This window comes from Lemur catta, chromosome 23, assembly GCF_020740605.2.
Source record: "Lemur catta isolate mLemCat1 chromosome 23, mLemCat1.pri, whole genome shotgun sequence".
Taxonomy (NCBI): Eukaryota; Metazoa; Chordata; class Mammalia; order Primates; family Lemuridae; genus Lemur; species Lemur catta.
The window spans coordinates 19,065,843-19,093,004 of NC_059150.1; the positions used below are offsets into that span (position 1 = coordinate 19,065,843).

General features: G+C 46.8%; 1 protein-coding gene across 1 annotated transcript in view; it reads left to right on the forward strand.

The window, feature by feature from the left end:
* Nucleotides 1-26,867, forward strand: part of LAMC2 (laminin subunit gamma 2) — a 73,798-nt gene extending 46,931 nt beyond the window's left edge. Inside the window, exons 6-25 of the mRNA XM_045536097.1 lie at nt 1,437-1,535; nt 3,786-3,922; nt 4,717-4,839; nt 5,701-5,890; nt 8,005-8,117; nt 9,066-9,284; nt 9,902-10,084; nt 10,765-11,010; nt 13,019-13,164; nt 14,197-14,353; nt 14,651-14,856; nt 15,890-15,969; nt 17,064-17,213; nt 17,721-17,865; nt 18,586-18,735; nt 19,241-19,355; nt 20,241-20,440; nt 22,103-22,261; nt 22,355-22,454; nt 25,141-26,867. Of these exons, the coding sequence (XP_045392053.1) occupies nt 1,437-1,535; nt 3,786-3,922; nt 4,717-4,839; nt 5,701-5,890; nt 8,005-8,117; nt 9,066-9,284; nt 9,902-10,084; nt 10,765-11,010; nt 13,019-13,164; nt 14,197-14,353; nt 14,651-14,856; nt 15,890-15,969; nt 17,064-17,213; nt 17,721-17,865; nt 18,586-18,735; nt 19,241-19,355; nt 20,241-20,440; nt 22,103-22,261; nt 22,355-22,454; nt 25,141-25,394 (3,172 nt within the window). The 3' untranslated portion in view covers nt 25,395-26,867. The remainder of the gene's footprint in view (nt 1-1,436; nt 1,536-3,785; nt 3,923-4,716; nt 4,840-5,700; nt 5,891-8,004; nt 8,118-9,065; nt 9,285-9,901; nt 10,085-10,764; nt 11,011-13,018; nt 13,165-14,196; nt 14,354-14,650; nt 14,857-15,889; nt 15,970-17,063; nt 17,214-17,720; nt 17,866-18,585; nt 18,736-19,240; nt 19,356-20,240; nt 20,441-22,102; nt 22,262-22,354; nt 22,455-25,140) is intronic.
* The last annotated feature ends 295 nt before the right edge of the window (nt 26,868-27,162 follow it).

Genomic DNA, 27,162 nt, shown 5'->3' on the forward strand with positions numbered 1-27,162 from the left:
ACTAGGGAATGGGGGTTGTTTCTTGTTTCTCTTAGTATCCCCAGTTCTGGGCACCCAGTAGATGCGGAATGTGTGTTTCTTGAACAGTCCAGATGGGTAGTGTGGAGGGAGCTACGACGGGAAGGAGCCCGAGGGACTGGACCTGGTGTCTGACTGGGCGCGGGAGGGCAGGAGCCAAGGGCACTCCTGGTTTGGGCAAGATTTGGGTGGGTTGTAGGGCAGGCAGAGGAGAATAGATCAGTAGGGAAGAGCTGACACACTTGGGTTGACACCCATGAGGCAGACGCACGATTGTGTGCAAAAGGTGTGACAGAGACAGCAAAGCCCAGAACTGGGAGGTTGTGCCGGAATTAAAGGAAAGTGATGACACCTTCATGGAGAAAGTCTTGCCACCAAAACAAAAAAGTCAATCAAACCCAGCAATTCCACTCCTAGGTGGGTGCCCAAGAGAAGTGAAGATGTGTATATCCACACGAAAACTTGTACACACATGTTCATGGCAGCATTATTCATAATAGCTAAAAATGAACAAAATGTGTTATATCCATACTATAGAGTTTTATCCAGCCATCCAAAGAATGTGTGTGCTGGTACATGCGTGGTACGGTAATGGATGAACCTTGAAACCATTACGCTAAGTGAAAGAAGCCTATCACAAAATACCATATATGGTATGGTTCCACTTACAGAAAATGTCTAGAATAGGCAAATCTATAGAGAAAGAAAGTAGACCGGTGGCTGCCTGGGGCTGACGGTGGGGGTGGGGGGAGCGGGAGGAAAACTGGGAGGGGGCGGAGAATGACTGCCAGAGGGCAGAGGGTTTCTATTTTTGGAGTGATGGAAATGTTCTAAAATTAATATCTGTGAAAAAAATATTTGTAGCGATGGCTGTACAAATTGAGAATTGATTAAAAACCATTAAATTGGACACTCTAAATGGGCGAATTGCACGGTATAGGAAATGAATTCTATCTCAATAAAGGTATTCCCAAAACAAAGAGTTGAATGAACTAAAATAGCAGATACATGGAATCAATCATGATAAAAAGCAGACATCATTGAATTTAACAACAGAGAAACAAATGATAAAATGTTTAAAAATGTCAGTGAATCCAACAGTCAAGCACAGTAAACTAAAGAGTTTAGTGATAAACTTGGTTTCCGTCCTGGTGCAAACCCCTCCTCACGTTAGGGGTTGGAAGCAGGCAGTTCGTGGCCTGGCTGCTGCCCACAGCCCATGCTCTGGGCTGCACCTGGCACAAACAAGTGAGTCCTTAAGGCTGAGCAAGAGCCGCGTGGACAAGAATTGCCAGAAGTCTCATCGAGGAAGGACTTGCCCAGCAGAATGATGTTTGCTTGGGAGCAGATGGTCTTTATGTGCATAGCTGTGAAGCATTTGGAAACACATCCCTAATTTTCTTCTACTTCTTTCCCAGAGACTCCAAGTGTGACTGTGACCCAGCTGGCATCGCGGGGCCCTGTGACTCAGGCCGCTGTGTCTGCAAGCCAGCTGTCACTGGAGAACGCTGTGATAGGTCTGTGTGAACCCTGCAGACGGCAGAAAGTCCCCTGGCAGCCAGCATGAAAATCAGTCCTCTGAGTGCAGTTGTGGAAAGGGACACTTAACAAATGTTGAGGACCTTCCTGCTCTCTGTCCTCAAAAACTAGGCTTTAAAAAAAACACAACTGAGCCCCCAAATCTCAGTGGACTCCATACTCTGCTCTGGGCCCCTTCTTTTGTTTGTGCTTTGGCAGGGGCACAGGGCCCCAGGGATTCCCCTCGCCAGCTGGCTCGGAACCCCAGGTGCTCTGTGGAAGGTGGTATGCAGTAATGAGGTCACGTGACTCAGGCTGGTCCCAGGAAAGGCCTGGCCTAATTAGACATGTTGGGAAAATCCTTGTAAGAGGGAATATCAGAGCACATGGCCATAAATAACCATGGCGTACAGCAAAGGGACCGCCCCAGGGATGGGCTGGTGGTGACATGCACACACATGACCTGGGGACGACGCAGGAGCCTTTGGGTGGCGCCACACTGGGGCAGGTGGAGCCGTGAGGGGCCATCCCCCCTCAGGTGCCGGTGCAGGACCTCCCTTAAGGACAAACTGTTCAGACTTAAAACTCTTCCCTCCCTGAGGTTGCTGTGAGCAGGGCTATGAGGCTGGCCCCAGGGGTAAAGGCTTCCTCCTCATTTCCTTAAAAGTAAGAAAGCAGTTCTTTGGCACCCTGCCAATCGCTCATACCTGGGCGGAGGAAATGCCAAATACATTCCTGGCTTGTGTTTTCAGGGGTTCCTTGCTGCCCAGGTGAGGGCAGGGAAACATAGTTTAAGTTTTAAAAGAGACGTCATTTGTTGAAAGCCTTTTTAATTTCAAAATGTAACGCAGAACTAGAAAGCCACATACAACAAATGTCGTCACCACCAATAAGAAACAGACCTCTGCTAAACATGTGCCATCCAGTGACAATGCCTTCCCTCCTCCCTAGAAGTGACCACTATTCTGACTTTTATGGTCATCACTTTCTTGCTTTTCTTCATAATTTATTACTCTGGTACATTCCTAAACATTATCATTTGGTTTTGCCTGATTCTCTTCCTTTCCCTTCTGTTCTCTTCTCTCCCCTCCCCTCCCTCCTGTCCTTGTTTTTTAATCTCTTTTAATCTGCAGGTTGCCTTTCCATAGAAACCGTAATAATTTTTTTTAACCCTTGCTCTTGGAGAAAAACCAGTGCTTGTTTATTTACAACTGTTCTCTGAAGCATGTGCTGACCGCAGCTAGCCTGCGTTTCCGTGACACTGTATGTTGGACACGCCCCCAACATATGGCCCGGTGGCTTAGACCACGTGATCTGGAGGCAGGTGCACAGCAGTTTGAATCTCACCGCAGCCACTAAGCAGCTGCATATACTTGTGCAAGTTTCTTAACCTCTCCAGCCTTGGTCACCTCATCTAAGAAAATTGGAAATAATAATTCTCATCACATACGGTGGTAGGGAGGATTCTGTCGGAGAGTATATACATAAGGTGCCTGGCACAATGTAAGTGCTAAATAAATGATTAGGAAAACTAACATTACGTCGTGTGAAAGGAGGTAGTTAACTTGAACAGAGGAAACACAAGTCCCCCCAGATTCCCCTGCCCTCTTCTCCGTGACCCCAACATCTAAAACTCGCCGGCAGTTGTCACGGGAGCAGGGGTGGACTGCAAGCCTGCACTTCGCTTTTGGGGAGTGTCTCTAACCATCCTTTTTTTGTGTGTGTGTGTCATATGTTTTCCTGCCCGTTTCCTGTGTGGGACAGAGCCCAGGTCCAAGGGGCAGGGATGGGGACCGACTCCTAGTGGTCTGTGGAGGGGTCAGTATAGCTGTGTGGTGCTGAGGCAGGGCCTTGCCTTTCTTGGTCCCCACGTCCCCCTCTTGTGTCCCCATGAAGCACTTGCTCCAGGACCGGGCAGCTCTGCGTACGCCTGCCCCACCCCTTCCTGTCCTGCCCACCTGACCTCCACTCAGTTCCTCCCCGAGGATGGAGAATCACTAAGTTTTCAGACTCCCCCCAGACCAACGTGACTCTGTTCTACCAGAGGGAGAGCGAGTGTTGGAGACTGTGTTTGCCCGTCAGGGGGTCTGGGAGTGGAGGTGGCATATGAGAGTCAGCATTTCCTCCCTCTGGGAATTAGTAGGGCCCAGTGGGAGAGAAGGTAGAAAGAGGCTGAATCCATCCTCGTGTTCTCTATATGGAATAAAAAATAACCCGTAACATCATCCTGATTTCCAATGCCACCGCAGGTGTCGCCCCGGCTACTATCATCTGGACGGGAGGAACCCTGAGGGTTGCACCCAGTGCTTCTGCTACGGGCATTCCGCCAGCTGCCACAGCTCCGCGGACTACAGCGTGCACAAGATCACCTCCACCTTCCATCAAGGTAAAGCCTTCAGTTTTCTAGGCTTTTGCTTTTTCACGTGGTCCAGGGGTTTGTGCTTACAGACACAAACCTCATCTTGCCTCATTCTTTAGCAATTCTCTTGCAGTGTTTAATGCTCATTGCTTTGGCAGGGCAATAAGGCGTACCCTGAAATCTTCAACAAGTTATAGTTGAACAGTTAGCTCACACCAGTGTAGGAATAACTTACAAGAATAAAAAGAGATTAGCGTTTTATCTCCCTGCATGTCCCGTCCCCATCTATTTCAAAGCCGCAGAAGAAGTACTCATTTGGATCGGGGAGTTTATGAGTCTTCCTGGCATTCACGTTCATTACTAATGCTGCTTTCACATGCATTAAATGAGTCATGTATGTGAAATTAGTTACCAGGCTACAGAGCACTATAAAAATATTGGCAAGTGATATTATTTCAACTGTACATCTGGGTTTCTCTTAAAAGGTACTGAACCCTCTCACCTCATCAAGGCCAGACCCCATTTATGTAAATACATAAAAATGCACGTTACAGACAGATGAAAACCTGCTTTCTTATCACAAGAGCCAAACTCAAAGAGGAGAGCAGTCCGGAAGCTGCGGGGTGGAAGTGGGTGAAGCTGAGATCCAAGTAGAGAGGCACATGGGGCATTTTAAGGGCCGTATGCAAATGTAGAAAGATTGAGAAAAACCCCACTTACTACTCACCACTAGGACATTTTGGCAAGCAAGCCTTGCCTGATTTAACCCCGAAATGATGAGGGTTTGTCTCGAGTGCACATTGGTTTTATTTGTGTTCCAGATGTTGATGGCTGGAAGGCCGTCCACAGAAATGGGTCTCCTGCAAAGCTCCAGTGGTCGCCACGCCATCAGGACGTGTTTAGCTCAGCCCGCCGATCCGACCCTGTCTATTTTGTGGCTCCTGGTATGTGAGGGATAATTTTTCCTGTAGAAGCCAATTTGTAGGACTATAGGAAGGCAAGATAGAAAATGTGGAAACCGCATCACTTAGTGTTCAAGGAAGCGGTATCTCCGGAAGACAGTGGGGCTTGAGCCCAGTTTGATGCCATCACTAAGACATGGCCCAGAGGAACAGAATGGGGTCCTGGAGGTCAGACCCCAGCTGAAGTGCCTGCTTTAATCAAATGGGACGTTTCTAGGTTTGCCACCAAATCAAGGACTGTGGTCAAATCTGGGGGTCTATTGAGAAGCAAATGGAAATGCAAAAACAAAGCACTTCTTAAAGCTTCAAACTTTTGTAAGTTAAAAATGTATTAGTCAGTTATATGTGCCTGAGTGAAAAAACTCCAGCTAAGATTCTGATCGTAGTTCCTGTCCTTAGCTAATATGATTCCTGAGCAAGTTGTTCTCTTAATGTCTCTAAACTTCAGTTTTCTCTACTGGCAAGTGGGAATAGTAATACTTACCTCCAAGAATGATTGCCATCAAATGTGATAGCGTTTGTGAAAGCATTCTGTAAACTCTCAAGCATTATATAACAAGTGGCACCATTACTGATGCTCCTGAGGTCTTACCTAATAGCCTGTCATGAGGGCCATGCTACAAAACATCTAATAGATGGAATTGTCTTACAATGATGCCCTTTTAGCATTTCAGTAACCAGTGGCTATGCCAAAAGTGACAGTTCTGACTCTTCTGGTGGGGTGGCTGGGACAGGGGAACATAGGACTCCAACAGAAATTGCTGACATTAATGCCAACTTGCACATGTGTTTATCTCTCCAGCTTCACTACTGATCTCAATCTTTTAAAACTCTGTTTCACAGCCAAATTTCTTGGGAATCAACAGGTGAGCTATGGGCAAAGCCTGTCGTTTGACTACCGCGTGGACAGAGGAGGCAGACACCCGTCTGCCCACGATGTGATCCTGGAAGGTGCTGGTCTACGGATCACGGCTCCCTTGATGCCACTTGGCAAGACGCTGCCTTGTGGGATCACCAAGACTTACACGTTCAGGTAAAAAGAGAGACCCCAAGTAGGTCAAATAGAGCAAACTGAGACTGAAGTTCAGTTCCTTTGTTCATTCATTCACTCATCATTCATTCGCTCAACAAGCTTTTCTGAGCACCAGGCATGGTGCTTTGTGCTGAGACAGGACGTGATTCCTTCCCTTGAACAGCTGACAGGCCAATGGAAAAGAAAAATAAACAGATTACAGTGCAGTTTGTCAAGGGACAGAGAGGGACAAGGTGGACACGGGTGTTTTGACTGACTCACACTGGACTGATCCGGGAAAGCGTCCCAGGAAGACATGACAGATGTGAGGGGCAGCTCCCTAAAGTGAGAAAAGGAGGGAAAGGTTAACGGGGCACAGGACATGATACGCTTGAGGAAGTTTTGTGCATTTAGGAAATTCCAAGTGGTTGAGCATGAGTAGAGCGTGAAGTCAGGGAGAGGACTGCACCGAGAAGTGAGGGCGGAGGAGGAGGTGGGAGTGAGGTCCTGGGCGGCTGGGTGTGTGTGCAGGGTTGCACGGGATCCTGTAGCACGGGGACAGTGGCGCATTCAGGGAGGTCAGGGAAGGGAGCTGAGCCTACCGAGTGCTCAGTACTGCATTAGAGGCTGGGAAATAAGGATGGAGCATGGTCTTTGCGCTCCAAGAAATCATGATATAGTAGGATATCTAACATGTCAATAATGAAATGAAATACAGTAGGACAATTTCTTGAGTGGTCGTGCATGTTCATGGGGTCTTGGAATTGGCCTAATTCTGCCTGGAGGAGTCAGGGGAAGTTGCACAGAGGAGGCAACGAGTGGGCTGAGATTAGAAAGGCACATGGGGCTTCTCCAGGGAGAGAAGTCAGAGAAGGGCAGCCTCCACATGTGACTGTGCGTGGTGTGGACAGGCATGATATTAGGGGGAACTGGCAAGCTGTTATGGCTGGAATATAGCATATATAGGGGAGATGGGTAGATAAGTTTGCAAAGGTTGGAAAAGGACTCGTCATAGTGGGCCTTGTATGCCATGTCAAGGTGCTTAGATCTTGTCCATGCCAGGAAAATGATGGCAAGCCACTGAGAGAGTGTAAGTTGTAAAGTGTCACAGTCAGGTATGAAGGCTGGGTGCAAATACGGGTACCGTGTGGAGGATAGTTTGGGTGGGGTCCTTAACTAGACCATGCGAGCACTTTCACTGTGGCTCAAGTGAGGGCGGTTGGGGGCCTAACCAGGGCAGAGGTGAGGGGAATAGAGAAAGGAAGACCCCAGCACACACGGAGCTCTCCTGCCGGAATACCATTCCCACCTTCTAGGCTTGGTGAACTTGCTCTTTGAGACTCAGCTTACAAGTTCTTCCTTTGGATTAGCCTTCTCAGAAGCCCAGGTAGAGTTTCTGTGGCATTCTGTGCTTGCATTTGTTATAGGCCCACTGCATTGTGTTATATTATAACCATTCGTCTGCCCACCTCACTGCCCTGGCTGTCTTTGCATCCTCCAGCCCGACACAGCTTCTAGCCTAAACCACGTGCACAGTCAACTTTTGTTTAACGAATCAGTGAATGAAACGAAAAGGATAGGGTTGTTCCAAGAAGAGATATTCCAGTAAAAAACAGAACAACATTTAAAAGAATAGCACAGGGGCTGACAATACGATGCAGTGAGGAGCATGGTTCCAAATTAAGAAGTACTGGATACAGACAATGTAGAAAGTGGACACTGATTTTTGAAAAAAGCAAGTGTAATGGGCTCAGATAACAAATACATTATTTAAATAAACAAAACCAAAAATGCATGGTAGCTCCTGAGGGTCAGAACTTCTGGAACTCACAGATGTTTCTAACATTAGGATTTGCATGGCTGAGAACAGAAAGTGGTGTCTAAGGGCTTGAGACCAACCTTGCTTCTGGTGACATGGCCCCTATAGGGATCTAGACTTTCCACACTGGGATGCCCTCCATCACTTCCTGGGGGGTTTGCCCTCCCATGGAGTGAGGAAGCTCCAAGTTCACAGCCACGGGGAGGTGGCTACTTGTCCTGTGCCCCCCTCTAAGCAGGACTGCGAAGGGGCTTAGCTAGCAGGAAGGGAAGTGATAAGAGTCAGATTTTTACAGCTTTGGTTTTAAATTATGCAGGTTAAATGAGCATCCAAGCAGTAAGTGGAGCCCCCAGCTGAGTTATTTTGAGTATCGGAGGTTACTGCGGAACCTCACAGCCCTCCGGATCCGAGCTACGTATGGAGAATACAGTAAGTAAATGGATTCTCTCTTCTTAGGTTTGAGTTTCCTTTATTTCAGCTCTCTAAGGTGGTAACAGTCTCCAAACAAGCAGATAAACTAGTTGATGGTTTTGACTTAGAGTCTCTAATTCAGTCTAAATTTTTTACAGCCTAGAAGTTTTTAAAAAAGGAATGTTTCTCTAAAAAGAGGTCAGCACCAATGAAGAGTGAATGATGCTACCTTGCTAAACGTCTCTGAGTTTAGATTAAAGCTGATTATCTGAGAAAGATAATCTACAACAAATGGACACATTTCCTTAGCTGGGAAATGGCATCTACAACACAGTGCTATTTATTCCTTAAGTCGCTTTTCGTTTGGGGATTATACTCGATGCTACCATGTTTGGACATTATATATTCTATTAATCCCCTTCTTTGAGCTTCATACGTTGGGTCCTCCTAATCCCAAATGGAATTATTTAACAAGAGTCCCTTAAGCTTTTTAGCACCCATGCAAAAAGAAAGCATGGCTAGCATGCACCGTTTCCGTGTCACTGATGCACAAATAAAGCGGGAAATAGAAAAGGTGTTTACTAACAATTTATCAAGCCTTTACTATATGCCGGGTACATTATCATATATGTGTTATCTCATTTAATTTTCACGACAACCATAGGGGATAGATCCACTGTTAGTTCTCTAGTACACTTGAGAAAACACAGTCATGGAGAGGTTAGGTGACTTGATTCACACAGCTAATGAAGGCAGAGCCAGAATTTACGCCTTGAGTTTTCTGACTCCAAAGCCTGTGCGCTCGGTCATGCTGCTGGACTGCTACACGGCTCCACGTGGCGTGATGTGCGAACACCACCTGTCTTTGATAGGGAGTTGAGAAAAATAAAATCCCAAGAGATGCCAGACTTTAGATCCTTAGACCTCACCGCTTGCTGCTCTTCTGACCTGTTCTCCCTGTTGCAGGTACTGGGTACATTGACAATGTGACCCTGATCTCAGCCCGCCCTGTCTCCGGAGCCCCAGCACCCTGGGTTGAGCACTGTGTATGTCCCGCTGGGTACAAGGGTCAGTTCTGCCAGGACTGTGCTTCTGGCTACAAAAGAGATTCAGCCAGACTGGGGCCTTTTGGCACCTGTATTCCATGTAACTGCCAAGGGGGAGGGGCCTGCGACCCAGACACAGGTGAGTGAGATGGTACCTGGACCAGGTGGGCTGGGGTGCAGCCTGGTGATTGGGGTCTCCTGTGGCAGAGATAGAGCTGTGTAAGAAAGGCCATGTCTGACCTCCCTTCAGAGACGGGGAAGGATTAGGAGGGTAGGGCTGGAGTCAGGAAGATGGATGGACATGGCGCCTTAGCACACTCAATCCTTTTCATTATGGAAATGCCACAAGGTTGTGAGAAGGGTGCTGGGTTACAGGAAATGGCTGTCATGGTTCAGTGCTGGGTGGGGGAGCTGGTGTCAAATTGCAAGCCTTGTGTGGGGAGATCAAAGGCAGGTAGTGTTCTAAATGAGTGTGCCTGAATGAGCCCACAAAGGGTGTCGGGCCATGGCGGGAGGGGAACAGCGTTAAGTTATGGCTAGTAAAGGAAGCGTGGCTACTCAGCATGGGAGAGTGAGGGTGAGATTCCGGTCTTAGCTGTGTTTGCATTTAGAACCCGGGCAGGGGTAAATGCCGGTGCTCGGACACTTTGGGGAAGGTTTTGCCTTTCCACCGTCTGACCCTCACGCACCATCCGTATGGAAGGAAATGGATTGTCTAACCTTGCTCACTTCTCTCCTCCATCCTCTGCTTCCCAGGAGACTGTTATTCAGGGGATGAGAATCCTGACATCGAGTGTGCCGACTGCCCCATTGGCTTCTACAATGACCCACACGACCCCCGCAGCTGCAAGCCGTGCCCCTGTCACAATGGGTTCAGCTGCTCGGTGATGCCCGAGACAGAGGAGGTGGTGTGCAATAACTGCCCCCCCGGGGTCACCGGTAAGCCCCCGGGCCTGCTCTGCCACCTGCTTCTTGCTGTCCCGATGTCATGAATTCATGTAAATAGCTTCTATTCCAAAGAATTTCTAGGAAATTATAATTACGGAGAGTCAATCTAAAGGTGCTCATTCTAGAGATAATACCTGAAAGATCAGATCGTGCAATGCCCAGGGGGTGGAGTGGATTGAGCAGGGCAGAGTGTACAATTACGGGAGGAAACATCTAAAGCAGTTTGGGGAGGTTTGTATTATAATTAGCAGAGAACATTTTCAGACCAGGTACATGATTTAAGTTTTGTTTTTTTTTTAATGAACCAAAGAGGGAAAACTTAGCGACCTCTTAAATGTCCTATCCCTCTGCTGGTCTGTTCTTCTAGAAGAAGAGTTAATTCTTCAGCAGCAGCTGGGTGGCATCTTACCACTTCTGTGGAGCTGCTAGCTTTTCCCCAAGCAGCTAATCAAGTCTTCCAGTGGGGCCGCTCGGTTCTGAACACTGTGGTGCCCAGGGGGTGACAGGGCCAGCGCCTGCCACGTGCACCTGCTCCTGAGAGCGCTGTTCTAGTGTCGCAGGGAAAGCACATTTCCCTGGCTCTTCTCGAGGGTGCCACACTATGTAGGCCTCTGCATCTGGTCTTGCTGCCAGTGAATGACACCTGCGTGTGGCCATTTGTCCCTTCCCAGGTGCCCGCTGTGAGCTCTGCGCAGATGGCTACTTTGGGGATCCCTTTGGGGAACGTGGCCCAGTGAGGCCTTGTCAGCCCTGTCAGTGCAACAACAACGTGGACCCCGGTGCCTCCGGGAACTGTGACCGGCTGACGGGCAGGTGTCTGAAGTGCATCCACAACACGGCCGGCGTCTACTGCGACCAGTGCAAAGCAGGCTACTTCGGGGACCCGCTGGCTCCCAACCCAGCGGACAAGTGTCGAGGTGGGACTGCAGCCCAGAGAGGTTGTGTCTGTGTGTGTCCGTGTACGAGTGAGCTTGCTGGCGTGTACACGTGTAAGCAAGGGGACATGGCGGCTGATAGGATGCTGCGTTGGTTGTCTGACCGCACTGGCCCGTGAGTGGCCCGGACTGTCCCCTTTCGAAGACCTTCAGGCCGGGTTCCCGGCTGCGGAAGGCAGCGCTGGGCGAAAGCTGGGTGGGAGAGGGGGAAACGGTCAGGTTTACACTCCTAAGTGAAAGAGGAGATAAAACGGGGTCACATCCTGTGCCCAATCCCAAGGCGGGTGGGCAGGGAAGTGGCTGCCAAACCCGCGACAGGAGAGTAATAAATGACTCGAGACTAAGCCTGAACAAACTGAAGTGGGAGGGGAGTGGCTGTAAAGTAGTTGAAGAGACCCTCTCAGGAAGTCTGCGGAATTGATGTATAGAAAGGGAAGAGTTGAGAGCTTTGCTGACCGAGGGCTTCAAAGCAGCAGCTCTCGCGGACGTTCCCGAGGGCCTTGGATCAAAGCATGAACGTGCACGCTGGTCCTCCTGCCCGGCTGTCCCTTCAAACCTTCGCCTGTGGTATATTCTAGGGGACCCGGCCTGCACCGCGACTCACCCCTTAGTCCCCAACTGACCCTGGTGCCCAGGACTCAGGAGCTTGCTTATCGTAAGGCCCAGGGTGACTCTGGGGACCCAGATTGGAAGGCCCAGAGATCTGCAGGGAGCTCCCAGCCTCCCATTCACACCAGAGTCTCCAACTGGATGTGCCGGAGAACCCTGTGCAAGCTGAGGCTTCTACCAAGGAGCACAAGTCCCTTGGGGACTTCTGGGCCAGACCGGCCCTGACCCCAGCCTCCGGGTTAGCTATGATGTGCTGGAAAGCACCCAGGAGAGAGGAGCCCACGTGACACCCAGCAGTCCTGAGTTCAAGTCCAGTTTTGTAGCATACCTACTGCGTTACGCTGATTATGCCAATTAATCCCGCTGAGCCTGTTTCGTCATATGAATGAATACTGAACTCAAGGTGGTGGATATGAGAAAGCACACTGTAAACGCTATAATTCCAGCTGTATGTTCTAACTATAATTCTAGCTACAGTTCTAGAATATTAATAGAGATTTCATTGGCTTTAGACCACACATTTCTTCACTCAACTATCTTTTATCAAGTGCCTCCCATGTACCCAGTGTGGACCTAGATGCTGAAGTCATAATAATGAATAAGTCATCCCAGCTCCTAATTAGAGCTTATATGCTAAAAACCAAGGCACGCAAATATATGTGCAAATAATGACAGTGCACTTAGATACGTGATCAGTGTTTTATGAGCACTGAAGATAGAAAAACCCAGAGAATCACTGTGATCATCAGAGCAGTGTCTCACCCCCTGTTACATACTTAACTCCTAAAACAGAACCTGGCTTATAGCAGGTGCTCAATTTGATTGAATGAGTGAAGGTGCTGTTTTCTTACTGCTTTTCCTACATCAAGGCAGCAGGCCAGACAGAAAAGAATATTAGTGCTTTCCAAGCTCCCATTGCAGCTTGGCATTTACTTGCTGTGTGACTTTGGGCAAATTACTCAACCTCTCTGAGCTCATATTCCTCATCTGTAAAATAGAGGGAAATGTCTACATCCATAGGCCTGGAAGAAATGTTATTCACCTTGAGAACAAAGCCAGAGTGCCTATGGAATATCTAATAGGGTTTCAGTGTAACGGGAGGAAGAAAATGAATGCTGCCAGAAAGGTTGGACTGTTGTAATCGCTCTGCATCCACGTGCACCAAACAAACCTGCCAGATGATTGCTAAGACCTGTCTGTATCAGGAATGTGCTTGAAGATGCACATAGCTAGGAGATGACTCCAACACAAAAATGCATTGACAAGGGCAAAGAAGGATTCTCTGCCATTAGAGATTTAATCTTCTTCCTTGTATCTTTGCTATACCTCCAGTTTCTGGGATTAGTTTGATGTAAATGCTCCATTTGTCTCCTATTTCCAGCTTGCAACTGCAACCCCATGGGCTCAGAGCCTGTAGAGTGTCGAAGTGATGGCAGCTGTGTTTGCAAGCCAGGGTTTGGTGGCCTCAACTGTGAGCATGCAGCGTTGAGCAGCTGTCCAGCGTGCTATAATCAAGTGAAGATTCGGGTATGCACGCTTCTGCTTACCACCCTCTGACCTCACAGAATCAAAGCCTCAAGTGCCCTTGACTCGGGTGGTTCTATCATGAATCTAGGACCCTCCTGATATCCTGGGGATAGAGTGGAGCTTACTATTTCTTTCTTTAAAAATAGCTTTATTTTAAAAAAAATCTGTTTAATAATAATACTTCAAGTTTATGTTCTTATATATGCCATTTTCAAAATCCCTTTTGCAAATATTATCTCATTTGGTATTCACGATAACTTAGTTGAGTTGGAAGAAAAAGTATTCTGACCTCCGTTTTCACTGGTCAAAATCTCAAAATACTTGCAGCTTTCCAAAGTGGCATGGCTAGGTGGAACCAGGAATCCCACCCACATCCCCTGACGCTGAACTCCCTGCTCTCCACTATAATATGCCACTTGCCAGCTAGATTTTTTTTTCCTAGAGATATTCTTGTAAAACAAATGAAAAAAAAAAAAAACGTAAACATAAAAGATATGAGTAGTCTAGAAGGTATCAAGGCTTTCCAAATGGGAATGGCCTCCAGAAACTTCCCATTTGAATTCCAGAGAAGAATGAGCTTGATGTTGTTAATTATTAACCATTATTTTTCTGGAATGAGGAGTGGGGGAGGAAGAGGCCCAAACAGAGCTCCAAATGTAGAACAAACTCAACCTGTTCTTTTTAAATGTATCTATTTAACAAGTCTTTTATAGCACTTTCTTTGTGCCAGGCACTGATCTAAGCACCTTACAGTTATTAACTCATGTGATCCAAGTAATAACTCTAGGAGGTAGTATTATTATTTTTATTATCCCATTTTCACAGGTAAAAATGGTGACTTGCCCAAGCTTATACAGCTAGTGAGTACTGGGGCCAGGATGCAAGCACAAGGAATCTAAGCTCTAGAATTTAAACTTTTAACCACCATGACATGCCAAACATTTCTGGGCTTTTAGCTGTTATCCTCTGGGTGCCTGGTATTGGACCGCTGTCTCCACCCTCCCTGTGATCCTCTTTCCTGTGTGGTTTCAGATGGATCAGTTTGTGCAGCAGCTTCAGAGCCTGGAGGCCCTGGTTTCGAAGGCTCAGGCTGGTGGTGGAGCAATACCCAACACGGAGCTGGAAGGCAGGATGCAGCAGGCTGAGCAGGCCCTCCGGGACATCCTGAGAGAAGCCCAGATTTCAGAAGGTGATGACGCCAACTTCCTTCTTTAGACAGGAGAGAATTCATAGCCCTAGAGAGAATTGCTACACTAGGTCACAGAATCTTCTGTGGACATCAGTTCATCAGGTGTCTCCAGCCAGCCCTGGCTGAGGTAGAAGGACTGTTTGTGACGTTCCCCTGCTACCTGAATGATGGAGATAAAAGAACAGTTGCATGCACATTTTTGTCATTTTGCCATAAGCCAGTCAACCCTCTGTTATGTTTCACAACTCCACACTGACCCGGAAAGTGCTCATCCGCCCTTTCCTAATTTGTGTTCAGGTGCTAGTAGATCCCTCGCTCCCCAGTTGGCCAAGATGAGGAGCCAAGAGAACAGCTATCGGAACCGCCTGGATGACCTCAAGATGACTGTGGAAAGAGTTCGGGCCCTGGGAAGTCAGTATCAGAACCGAGTTCAGGACACACGCAGGCTCATCACTCAGATGCGAGTGAGCATGGCGGAAAGTGAAGCTTCCTTGCAAAACACGGTAGGTTTTGCCAGGTTGGGGTACTGAGAATCACTGCTGTGTTGGGAGGCCCACCTGCAGCTCTCACCGGCTCACTTTCTGTCTCTGGTCTCCCTGGCAGGTAGTTGGACTTCTCTTCCTAGCAACAGTCACACCTATTCTTTACGTCTTCGGCCTCCTGCAATTGCCCATTGAACTGCATTATGTTCTTCTCCCTAACTCATTTATTCTAACCACATCCTCACCTTGGCCTTGCCTGTCCTTCCTTCTTTCTGCCTATCTCCTAGCTTGTTAACCCCCAGAGGGCAGGGTTTACTTTTGCTCATATTTGCATTGTTAGCCCACCGCACGGTGTGTGGCTGTGGTGAATACTGCATGAATGAATGAATGAATGAAAAGGGAAGGAAGAAAGGAACGAAGGAGCCCAGTAAATACAGGGTTTTGAAAATGGAAAAGAATTGTTGCCAGTATGATTTTCTTAATGATGTAGTTTTTGGTGTGATAGGAGAGGGAGAGTTGATTGAACACACTTCTATTTCTGAATTAAGAAGACTATAGTGACACTAATGTAGGTGGATGGGTTGGAGATGAATAAAGAAAGTTGGGAGATAATCAGATACTATGATGAGGAAATCACATTAAAAAATAATACATATTGATTTTTCCCTTGTCATAAAAATGTTTATTGTAGAAAATGTACAAAATAAGTAAAAATTCCCTATGATTCCATTACTACTAAATAACCACTGTTAAAACTTGGTGTATATTCTACTGAACTTTAAATGTGTATATAAAAATATGTACATGTGTATATTTATAAATGCCTCTGTATCTATATGCAGACCTTTTTTGAACTTGGGTTTCTACTTTGTTCTTGTCTATACATACTTCTCTTATTAATGGAATGATCATGGTGAACAGAGACTCTTGGGTAAGTGTCAGGGTGTAGAATCCTGTGTAGCTAATGACAAGTGGTTCTGACAGGTCAGGTGCTGCACCTACTTAGGCTCCATGGCTGAGTGCAAAGCTTTAACCAAGTCTCCTTTTTCCACAGAACATTCCTCCCTCAGAGCACTACACGGGGCCAAATGGCTTTAAAAGTCTGGCTCAGGAGGCCACAAGATTGGCAGACAGGTGAGCAGCATTAGAGGGCACCTCTGCTTCAGGCTGTCTCTGCAAGGCCAGACTTGATTAAAACTGCAGGGTATTCAGGACCCAAGCACCATATTCATTCTTTCCAGGCTCCTTTGCGGCCATCCCCTACCTTAAAGCCAGTTTTTAACCACTGGCTTTTAGTGTATGCAAGTGGCCACTGCAGGGTCCTTTGGCAGGAATTGGGGGTGGGGGTGTTTTTCTCCCAGTTTCCCTATGACTCATAATATGGCTTTGGTGTATGTCAGATGTGACTCCTCGGGTCACGTGAAATGAATCAGCCCTTGGAAAAGAATGCTCCGCAGCTTTCAGGGACTCCCAGGCTCCCACACCAGGCCTGGGAACAAGTAGCAACAAGTTGTTTGTTAGCATGTGGGGGCTACGTCTGCAGAGGGGGGACTTCCTCCTGGAAACCGGCTCTGCAGGGCCCCAATGATAACAGGCAGCTCCCTTTATCCTTGCCTGGAACTATGAATCCTATCATTTTTTGAGAGGTTTGCTCAAGGTTTGCTCATAGCACGAGTGCTCAGCAGGGTGGCAGGCTCTGTTAATCCCAAGTGGAATTCAGTCAGCGGAAGAGGGCTGGCTTGTGCTTTTGTAGCATGAGCTGCCTCCTCGTCAACCCCTCCCCCCTTTTAAATCACTTTCTAGAACCAGGAGTACAAAAGCACCTGGAGAACTTTTATTGGCAGGCACTGTCCCCCTAGTGGTGGCCCAGTTTAGAGTCGCAGCGAAATTGAGCAGGGGTCGGATCCTGGGAGATAATAAGACGTAGGAGCTTCTTCCTGCAGAAAAGAGCTTACAGATGCAATGTTTCATCACCCGTCTCCACCCCACCCCCTCTGGGCTTCCACTGATCGTGCCATAAACAGTAAAGATCACCACAAGGTCCGTGACATGAGCCTGATTCTCCCGAACACCTGCTGCTTGGTAGTTCCTCTAATTCCATGTACCCGGGGTCAATTCTGTTAGGTTTTCCTAAGCCAAACCAGTTCCCTTACTTAGCCCCTCATTGACCAGCCTACAGGAAACCCTTTGCTATGACAACTCTGATTCTTTGTGTTTAATCCTTTCAGTCATGTTGAGGCAGCCAGTGACATGGAGCGACTGGCAAGGGAAACTGAGGACTACTCCAAACAAGCGCTCTCCCTGGCAAGCAAGGCTCGCAGCGACGGAGGCGGAAGCGGCGGCCTAGATGGCGCCGTGGCGCAAGGGCTTGTGGGAAAGTACGTCTCGACGGGTCCTCGCGTGGACCATCAGACCCCGCATCCGCCCGGGGTCTAGTGCGAGCCGTGCTCGCGGGGCGCCATGTTTCTTTAAAAACCTATTAACGCTAGGCTGTTATTTTGGGAGAAGCAGATAGTTTTAAGACTGGAAGAAGAAACGGTTGATCTAGTAAAGTTTATGTTTTTATTGAGACATTGCAGTATTTGGAGGTACGGTCACCCTCTGTGGTATTTGAAGGGTGTGAGTAAATCCATCTGATGGCGTGGCAGATCTAAAGATAATAGGTTTCTATTATCAAAATTGGGAAACGGGGGTTGAATTGTTGTAACGCAACCTGTGTAAACTGAAAGGCTTATGTTGAGATTGTGGGGGAGGACACATGCCGGACACATTACCTTGTTTGGTTCTTCTGGTTATTCCAACTGCAACAGGATGAATTATGGCTTTCATTAAAAGGGTGGATACTCAAAGTCCTATTTTTTTTTTTTTTTACCCTCCCCCTGTAGATTGGAGAAAACCAAGTCCCTGGCCCAGCAGCTGTCAAGGGAGGCCACGCAAACCGACATTGATGCGGATAGGTCTTATCGACACAGCCTCCGCCTCCTGGATTCAGTGTCCCAGCTTCAGGGAGTCAACGACCAGTCCTTGCAGGTGAGGGCATCTGGCCCGTGTGCTTGATGTCCAGGAGAGGGGCCATAAATGCTTTCCGCTCTGGGGGGTTTCTTCCCCTTAACCTCTCTTGCTTTAGAGTAGGAAGAGTATTTAGCCTCCTCATTGTCCATTTCCTTGTTCTTAAACCCCCATACTAGTCTCTGGAAAGGCCTTGGCCCATCCTGAACCTATTAGTGGTTAGAAGTTTTATATCTCTTCCCTGGTTTATGGGACTGTTGAAAACGGTGGGAAATTATTATAAAGTTTTATGTTTACACTTGGGTCAACCCATAGTACATCTCTATGTATAACCACTTAGAAATCTTTTGTTCTTAAAAGTTTTGCATTGTTTCTGCCCTCAATTCCCTTAACTATTCCAAACTTATTAAATTAAGAAGATTCAGCTTGTTACCTACAGCAAAAAACACTCATGATTCCTATGGACATATGTTCCTGTGAACATATAAACTAACATGTAAAATTTTAAAAAAGAAAAAAGAAGAGAGACAAAGTCTATTTGACACTTGGGGGACCTGCCGCCTGACTTTCATTGGGTACACTGCCTCATTCCTGTTAGGCTTTGGGCCTGGATAGCTAGTGACTATTTTCTCGGCTTCTTAAGGCTGTTGCTGTTTTTAAACAGTGATGCCAGGTCCTGAGAAGGCTGGTGTGGTAACTGGTGAACAGAAAGTCAGACTCATGCATTTCTTTGGCTCACAGGTGGAAGCAAAGAGGATCAAACAAAAAGCTGATTCTCTCTCAAGCCTGGTGACCAGGCATATGGATGAGTTCAAGCGTGTGCACAGCAATCTGGGAAACTGGGAAGAAGAAACCCAGCAGCTCTTACTGAATGGAAAGAATGGGAGACAGGTATCCTTTGTTAGTTTGTTCATTCAATAAACATGTATTAAATGCCTACCATGTGAATCAATATGGCAAGAAGAACGATCAAAAGCTCTCTGAAGGTCACGGTGTCACTGCTTAGAGAGGAGGTAACTGAGAGGCAGAGATCTTGATGTGATTAGTGCAGCTGCACTCACTGAGTCAGCCCTCAAACCTAGGAAGAGGTCCTAGGCCTCTTAGGTTTAATTTTGGTCTAACTCTTGTCTATGAGCTTGGCTTCAGGAAGTATCTAGAGTTTAAAATTATGATTTGCAAAACTATTCTTGTACCTGATGGTGGACTAGAATTTGAGACTGTTCTTTGTACGGGATGTGTTGTTGACTTATAAAATTTGCTGTTTCCCAGATTTTAAAGGAGTTTGCTGCAGCACCCCTAGACTTTATGGTGAATCACCAGAAAGAGAAATATATCAGAATGATTTTGCCAGCAGGAATGTACTTCCTCTAATCTGATTCTGTCTACCTATTTACAGAAATCAGATCAGCTGCTTTCCCGGGCCAATCTTGCTAAAAGCAGAGCACAGGAAGCACTGAGCATGGGCAATGCCACCTTTTATGAAGTTGAGAGCATCCTAAAGAATCTCAGAGGTTAGTATTTCACGGTTCAGGTCACTTTTAAAGTGATTGACTGATTTATTCTGAATCCTCATATATCTCTCTAAGTGGTAGGTATATTAGAATATTAATAGATGCTTAGTAAATATCTTTCTAAAGAAAAAAAATCTAATTAATGTTTAATGTAGTGGAAAGAATTAAACTAGTTGTCAGCAGGCCTGAGTTCTGATCTCTGCTGGGCCACTGGACCAGGTTGAGCGAGCTGTGTGACCATAGGCAAGTTACATAGCCTTCCTAGACCCTAATATCATCCTCTTCAAAGGGAAAAGGTATAACTAAGTGATCTCTGAGGTCTATCACAGATTCAACACATCATTACTGTCTAGATATTTTTCCTTTTCTTTTGTAGCCTGGTTGGTTCCAACATGGAACCGATACAATTGCTTTGAGGTGATGACAGAGCAACCTTTGTCACTGCATCTAGATTCCAAGAGATTTGGGTTTATGCCTTGCAGAGATTTGTGTGAAATTTCAGATTTCTTCACTAAAGAACGAAACAGAAACTTTTCTAAAGTCGTGGGATTTTCTTCACAGAAAGTGCCTCTCTACCCATCCCCCGAAAGGCCAGCTCTTGTCACTGGCAGCTTAGGGCTTAAGGCTCTGCAGTGCTGGGGACTCGGGGAAGGCTGGCTGTCAGTTTCTCTACACAAAGGACTGATGATGGCCCCATTCCATGCCTCCTTTAAGATGCTTTCTCTCAGCTAAGAAAGAGTAATCCCAGCCACAACTTCCCACACCCCAAGCCCCAGTCGGTAATAACACTCTTTCAGGAATTTTTCTTGAAAACATCAGCCGCTCTCACTCTTTTGTAAGTTTGCTGTCATCGTTGTGACCATTTTTTTCTTTTCGTCATGTCAGAGTTTGACCTGCAGGTTGGAGACAGAAAAGCAGAAGCTGAAGAGGCCATGAAGAGACTCTCGTACATCAGCCAGAAGGTTAAAGACGCCAGTGACAAGACCCAGCAAGCGGAAACAGCCCTGGGCAGTGCTGCTGCCGACGCCCAGCGGGCAGAGAAGGCGGCAAGGGAGGCCCTGGGCATCTCCAGCGAGATCGAGCAGGTAGAGAGAAGTCGAGATGCAGTTGGTGCAAGTAGCCCCAAGCAAGGGTGGTGTGGAAGGAGGGAGAGCTCTGGGTTCATTTGACCCCTGTGGCTCAGAGTCCTGCTGTGGCCCCCGTGAGCTGCAGAGCCACACGGCTGCCTGCTCTGTGACTCACGGACTGTAACTGAGTGCGAGAGCCCCTGTTTTCATCTCCCTTTTGGACAGCACCATGAGAAAAACCATCTAAGATTTTTATTTTTTATATAGACTATTGTATTACATTCCTAGGGCTGCTACAACAAAACACCACAAACGGGGTGGCTTCAAAAAACAGAAATTTATTCTCTCATAGTTCTGCAGGCTGGAAGTCCAAAAGCAGGGTGTCAGCAGGGCTGTGCTCCCCTGGAGCCTGGGTAGAAGCCTCTCTTGCCTCTTCCTAGCTTCCGGTGGTGGTCGTCAATCCTTGGTGTGCCTTGGGTTGCAGCTGCATCACTGCAGCCTCGAGCTTTTGTCGTCACGTGGTGTCATTCTCCCTGGATGGCTCCATCTCTTCTTAGAAGGACACCAGTCATATTGGCTGAGGGGCCCAACCTGCTCCAGTATGACCTCATTGTACCTAATTACATATGCAGCAAGCCTCTATTTAAATAAGGTCATATTCTTAGGACTTCAGCATAGCTTTTACAATTTAACCTGTAGCAACAATCATCAATGTTTTGATTCTAGATTATGAAATTCTGGAGTTCTAGATCCTTTGTCTCAGTCTGTGTCCTATGTCTAAGTTCCATGTATTCATTTTTCTCTTTCCTTCCATAATGTGCTAGCATCGTGCTTGGTGCGGGGGATGCAGAGTAAGAAATACCTAACCCCTCTCCTCAAGGAGCATTCAATGCAATGGGGGGAAACAGACAAGTTACTCTTACAACCCACATGTTAAATGCTACAATAGAAGGATGTGTCTCAGCTGGAAGGGAGCTTCTTAGCTCTTAATAAAGCACAACTTCTAGAAAGCTCGTGCAACTCTAAAAAGCGCAGAGTGAACTCTTGGTATCTGGACTATTTGGCCTCACTTTTAGACCACTTGGTAACTTGCAAAAATAATTTGTAATTTTAAGTCCCTTGAGGGCTAAGACCAATTTCATGTGTCTGTCTTTATAACAGCTTCTAGCATAGAGACACCTGCAATTTGGTGCTTAATAATAGCTCATTGATAAAGATATTAATAAACTCTGTCCTTACAAAACCAAAAGTTTATTAATAATGCTGTAGCCCATTCATTCTCTGCATTCCAAACTCAGCTGTCTCAGGGATCAGTCCTAGTAAAGTCATTCAAAAGACCATAGCAGCAAAGGAACGAGACAGAGAATGATGTGAGTTTTTTGTCCTCCGGTTTTTCCCAAAGGGTTCCTAATTGTGTTCAACATTTAGTGAGCATCGAACTGAGAGGGAAACAGGATCTCAGGGCTGACACCCCCAGTCCCTAGAGACACCCCCCAAATTAGCTTGTTTGAGGCAGAGCTTGGGGCAGGGTGTGTCCCTGAGTCTGACTTTCTCATTGTTCATCTAACTGACACCATCAGGGCCTGACTGCAGCTGTATTTTTTCTGCTGTTGTCTTTGGGATATTTTTGTGCCTCACCCCTCTCTCTCCTTCCGTCCCTGGCTCCTTTTCTCCTCCCAGGAGATAGGGAGTCTGAACTTGGAAGCCAATGTGACAGCAGATGGGGCCTTGGCCATGGAAAAGGGACTGGCCACTCTGAAGAGCGAGATGAGGGAAGTGGAAGGAGAGCTGGCGAGGAAGGAGCTGGAGTTGGACGCGGACGTGGACGCGGTGCAGATGGTGAGTCCCTGTCGCTTCCCACGGGCAATGCCTCGAAACCTGCCAATATAGAAAATGCCTTCTCCAAGCCAATCTGTGCTTTTCTTCCCTCAGGTGGTTACTGAAGCCCAGAGAGTCGACGCGAGAGCCAAGAATGCTGGAGTTGCGATCCAAGACACACTCGACGTGTTGGATGGCATCCTCCACCTGATGGGTATGTGGCGTGTCCACAACCTTCCAGCCCACGCTCCAGGGCTTTTCCCCAGAAGACCCCCTACCCCTGGCCCCCATGGATGGGAATCTCAGCTTTCCTTAAGGATAGCAGGAGATTGGTGTGTTTCCAGGCCCAGATACTTTGGGGAGGTTCCTTTACATTTTGTGGACTCCGTTTTACCATGTTTAAGATGGGTCACTGAGCACCAATTGCAGTTGGGGGTGGAGGTCTGTGGGTCAAAGAACTGGGCGTATCCAAGAAACTTACCAGAAGACTAGACAGCTTGTGTGTCCCGCTATGGAGTCTGGCCTTGATCCTGAGAAAGCATTGGGCAGTTTTAAGCAGAGTAACAAATTCATCAGTATATATTCCAGAAAGATCACTAGCGTAGCTGAGTTGAGGAGAGCTTGAAGCAGGATTAGACAGAAGGCAGGTTGAGACCACTTAGGATGTTACTGAAATAATCGAGGGGAGAGGGGCCGGAGCCTGCTCTGAGGCAGTAGAGTAGTGATGGGAAAGCGGTGAAGGATTCTCCCAGGCCGTGAGGTCAAGAATCACTTGCTGGCTGGGCTCAATGGCTCACGCCTGTAAATCCTGGCACTTTGGGAAGCCAAGGAGGGAGGACTGCTTGAGGTCAGGAGTTCAAGATCGGCCTGAGCACGAGTGAGACCCCGTCTCTACAAAAAATAAAAAAATGAGCTGGGTGTGGTGGTGCATGCCTGTCGTCCCAGCTTCTAGGGAGACTGAGGCAGAAGGATCCCTTGAGCCCAGGAGTTTGAGGTTGCTGTGAGCTATGGTGGCACCACTGCTCTCTAGCCCAGGGCAACAGAGTGAGACTCTTGTCTCAAAAAAAAAAACAAAAAAAAATCACTTGCTGTTTGTTCCTTCCCAAACCAAAGTTATATCTTGATGTGACCAGTTGGAGAAACTTGAGCTACCTGGGTAGATAACCCAGAAGAAATGTGGTCCACAAGATATTGCAACATTTTAGGATAAAATAGATTTGACAGCACTGTGGGGCAGAGAATCAGGTTTCTCCACAGAGTCACTCCCACAAGAAAACTGATTTTACTTAAAATTCTGGATTTAGGTAGAGCTGATAGCAAGCCCTCCTTTGGCCTGTGTTATTGAGCTTAGACTCCAGCACATGTGGAACTAGGGATTCGCTCACAGATCCCAGCAACATCAGAAAAAGGGTTGGCTCTGCTTCTCCAGTTCAGTAGAACAACAACTTTAAAACCGGATTTCCCTGTGGAGTGTATCGTTACCCTGAGACACCAGTATTGCCTGTGTGCTTATGCTCAGGGGTCTGCTTTGGGATCCAATGAGCCCCAAAGAGAAAAATACCCTCTAAGGATGAAAAAAAAAAAAAAAAAAAAAAAAACCTCCCCAGCTGAGACTTTAGCAGCATTTTTTAGTGTTCTTAAAAAAGGTCATGAAACCAATGGGCCTTCAAAGGGACCATGTGAGTGGAGAGGGAGGGTGGAGGAGGGAACTGGTAAATGTTTGCTGTTTGTCAGGTACTATGGCAGGTGACTTCATGATATAACATCATTTAAGTCTTATAAAAGTCCTATGAGATGGGTTTTATTTTCATTATTTTATTTCACAAAGGAAAGAACTGAGGCTTAGAGAGCTTAATAATCCCCCGCAGGTGACATAATTGTGCAGGCGAGATTCAAACTGAGGTCTTTTTGTCTCCAATGCCGCTGTTCTTTTCTGACAGCTCACACCACTTCCTCACAGACATGCTTATTTTGTTCCCAAGCTTATTTAAATTTCTCTGCATGTCATAGAACCCTAAATTCTTGCACTCTTCCCTACCCTCAGGTGAAGGACAGATCCGTTGGGTCCACATTTTTGTTACGATGTTGTTTCTACTCTGTGTACTCTTGAGTGCTGGAACTTTAACAGATTCATTGTTCTGGGTATAATACGTGCATACAGTCAAATACTATCTGTCACTGCAGCGCAGGTACGTGAGGCAGCTTCACCTTGAGTTTGACTTGACCAAGGACCACTCAATTGGAACTAAGCGGGCCTGTCCAGACGCCCTTTATGCTGACATTAGTTTTAGATAGTTTATGGGTAAAACATACCTGCACAAATGTGATTACATTTTATATTGGAAATCATATCTAGCCAGATTCCCACGGTTTGAGGCCAGAAGGAAGTCTTACATCATTTTCTAACAGCTGGAATCCATCCTCTGAAGAGCAAAGCGTACCTTGGCCTCTATAAACCCTGAAGCTCGCCAGTGTCTAAAGGTCTTCTAATAGAAAACAGCAAGGGTGGCTCAGAAAGCAAACTTTGGCGTTGATTCTGATCCTAGGGGTGATCTGTTTTAGGCAGACACTTTGGATTCTGCTCGGTCCACTATGACCTTCAGTCTTCATCTTTTTAGAGCATAAACTGTTGACCCTAACAGGAAAGGAGAAATCAAAACTTCATGTTGCTGAGCTATAGAGCTCAGAGTCTTGAACTGAGCTTGAACCAGTAACCAGGCTAGTGCTCTTGGAGCATTTTCTAGATTATTTCTCATTTAAAATAAGCCTTTTAAATTCAAGACATGCTATTTGCTCTGGGCAGGTGGAAACAAGAATTAGTTAGGGGTACAGAAGGGCACATATGTGTTTGAGGAGATCTAACCACAGTTTTTCTCTGTTAACTCCTGTCCCTGAAATAGACAAGCCTGGCAGTGTGGATGAAGAGGGGCTGATCTTACTGGAGCAAAACCTTTTCCGAGCCAAGACCCAGATCAACAGCCAACTGCGGCCCTTGATGTCCGAGCTGGAAGAGAGGGCACGCCGGCAAAGGGGCCATCTCCGTTTGCTGGAAACAAACATAGATGGGATTCTGGCTGATGTGAAGAACCTGGAGAACATTAGGGACAACCTGCCCCCAGGATGCTACAATACTCAGGCTCTTGAGCAACAGTGAAGCTGCCAGAGAGATTTCTCAACTGAGGTTCTTAGGATACGGACCTCAGGGCTCGGGAGCCATCTCATGTGGGTAGGGTGGGATGGGGACATTTGAACATGTTCAGTGGGTGTGTTCAGGTCAACTGAATCTGACCCCATCCTTGAGATCGTGGCCAGGTGGATGTCTTATTGCACCTGTGTACTGCTTGCTTCGTGACGCTGGGCAATGAGGCAGAAAGCACTGGGCGTGAGACTGACCAAGGACCTGGACCCCAAAGAGTAGACCGGATGGAAGGACAAATGCATATGCAGATGTTTGCCTCAGAATAGTCATAAACGGAGTCCTGGAATTTGGACAAGTGCCGCTGGGTTATAGTCAGCTTATTCTTTGAGTAACGTGACTGAAGGAAAAATTGTTGACTTTGCCCAGAATATAAAATTCTTCCTAATGTCAGAACAGAGAGTGAAACGCAGTCACACTGTGGCCAGTACAACACTATTGCTTCATATCATCCACTGCAAGCTTCTTGCTGGTCAGAGTTCCTGCTCCTTACCACTGGGACGTGACTACATACTCCGCTTTGAAGCTGGAAGAAGTGAGCAGTGATGGAGGGAGGAACTGGAAGGCAGGCCCACTGGGGCAGTGGTGCCGGCCGGTGCTCTGCCACCTGTGAGTCTGGCCCTGGAATGATACCCTTTCTCTTAATGATGCCATGGCAGCTTAGAGACTGCATTTTCATTAAAGCATTTCCTACCAGCACAGCAAACATTTGGAAGGTATTTACTTTTGGGTTTCAAAGTGATAGAAAACTGGCTTGGGCATTGAAAGAAGTGAAATTATCTAGAAGACTTATTAGTTCTAATTCAATCCCACTTTTCAACACTAAAAATTATATGCATCTATGTGTTTTATTTTACATTCTCTCTCTCTCTCTCTCCCTCCTTCCCTCTATAGCAGAGAATGTTCCTACCCACACTTGAGCTGGGTAGAATCCATCCTTCCATCCATCCTTCCATCCATCCTTCTAGCATATATTTATTGAGTACCTACTGTGTGCCGGGGGCTGGCAGGACAGTGCTGACATAGTCTCTGCCCTCATAGAGTTGATTGTCTAGTGAGGAAGACAAACATTTTTAAAAAATAAAGTTAAACCTACAAACCTTGTTCATCACACGTGGTATTTATTGCAATAACTCCTTGGTTTGCAACCTCTTTGCTCAACAGAACATATGTTGCAAGACCCTCCCATGGGGGCCCTTGACCTTTGGCAAAGCCGAGAGAGCTCTGGGTTGTACACACTTCTTTGGATTCCAGCTGTCACTCTGCCCCTTTCCACAACAGATTGCAACAGACTGTTGAGTCATGGTAACACCAGTGGGAATTGCCGACCAGAGGCACTTCCACCTTGGCTCAGAAGACCTCGTGCTGCCTTCCTTCTGCATTTCCTTGGCTTTTCATGGCCATGTTTTAAAATAAAGAACAATTGTTAGATGCCTGGGGTTAGTTTCTGATTTACTCAACTCTAAGCCTGAGGTAGAAGTACCAAAGCAATGGAAGTGAAAATGCCACAGAAATGGCAATGGGTCCTAGAGTTAACACCTTCAACTCCTATTTCTGAGCATCTTACTTTGCCCTTTCCAACCACAAGAGCACTTTATGAGATTTAACTGATGCTGCCTCCTAAGCATGAAGATTTCTGGAACAAACCAAGCTGGGTGGAGGATATAGTTGATAATTGTTTTTTTTCATCAGCTATAAAATAAAGGTAAAATCAGTAGCTTGTGGT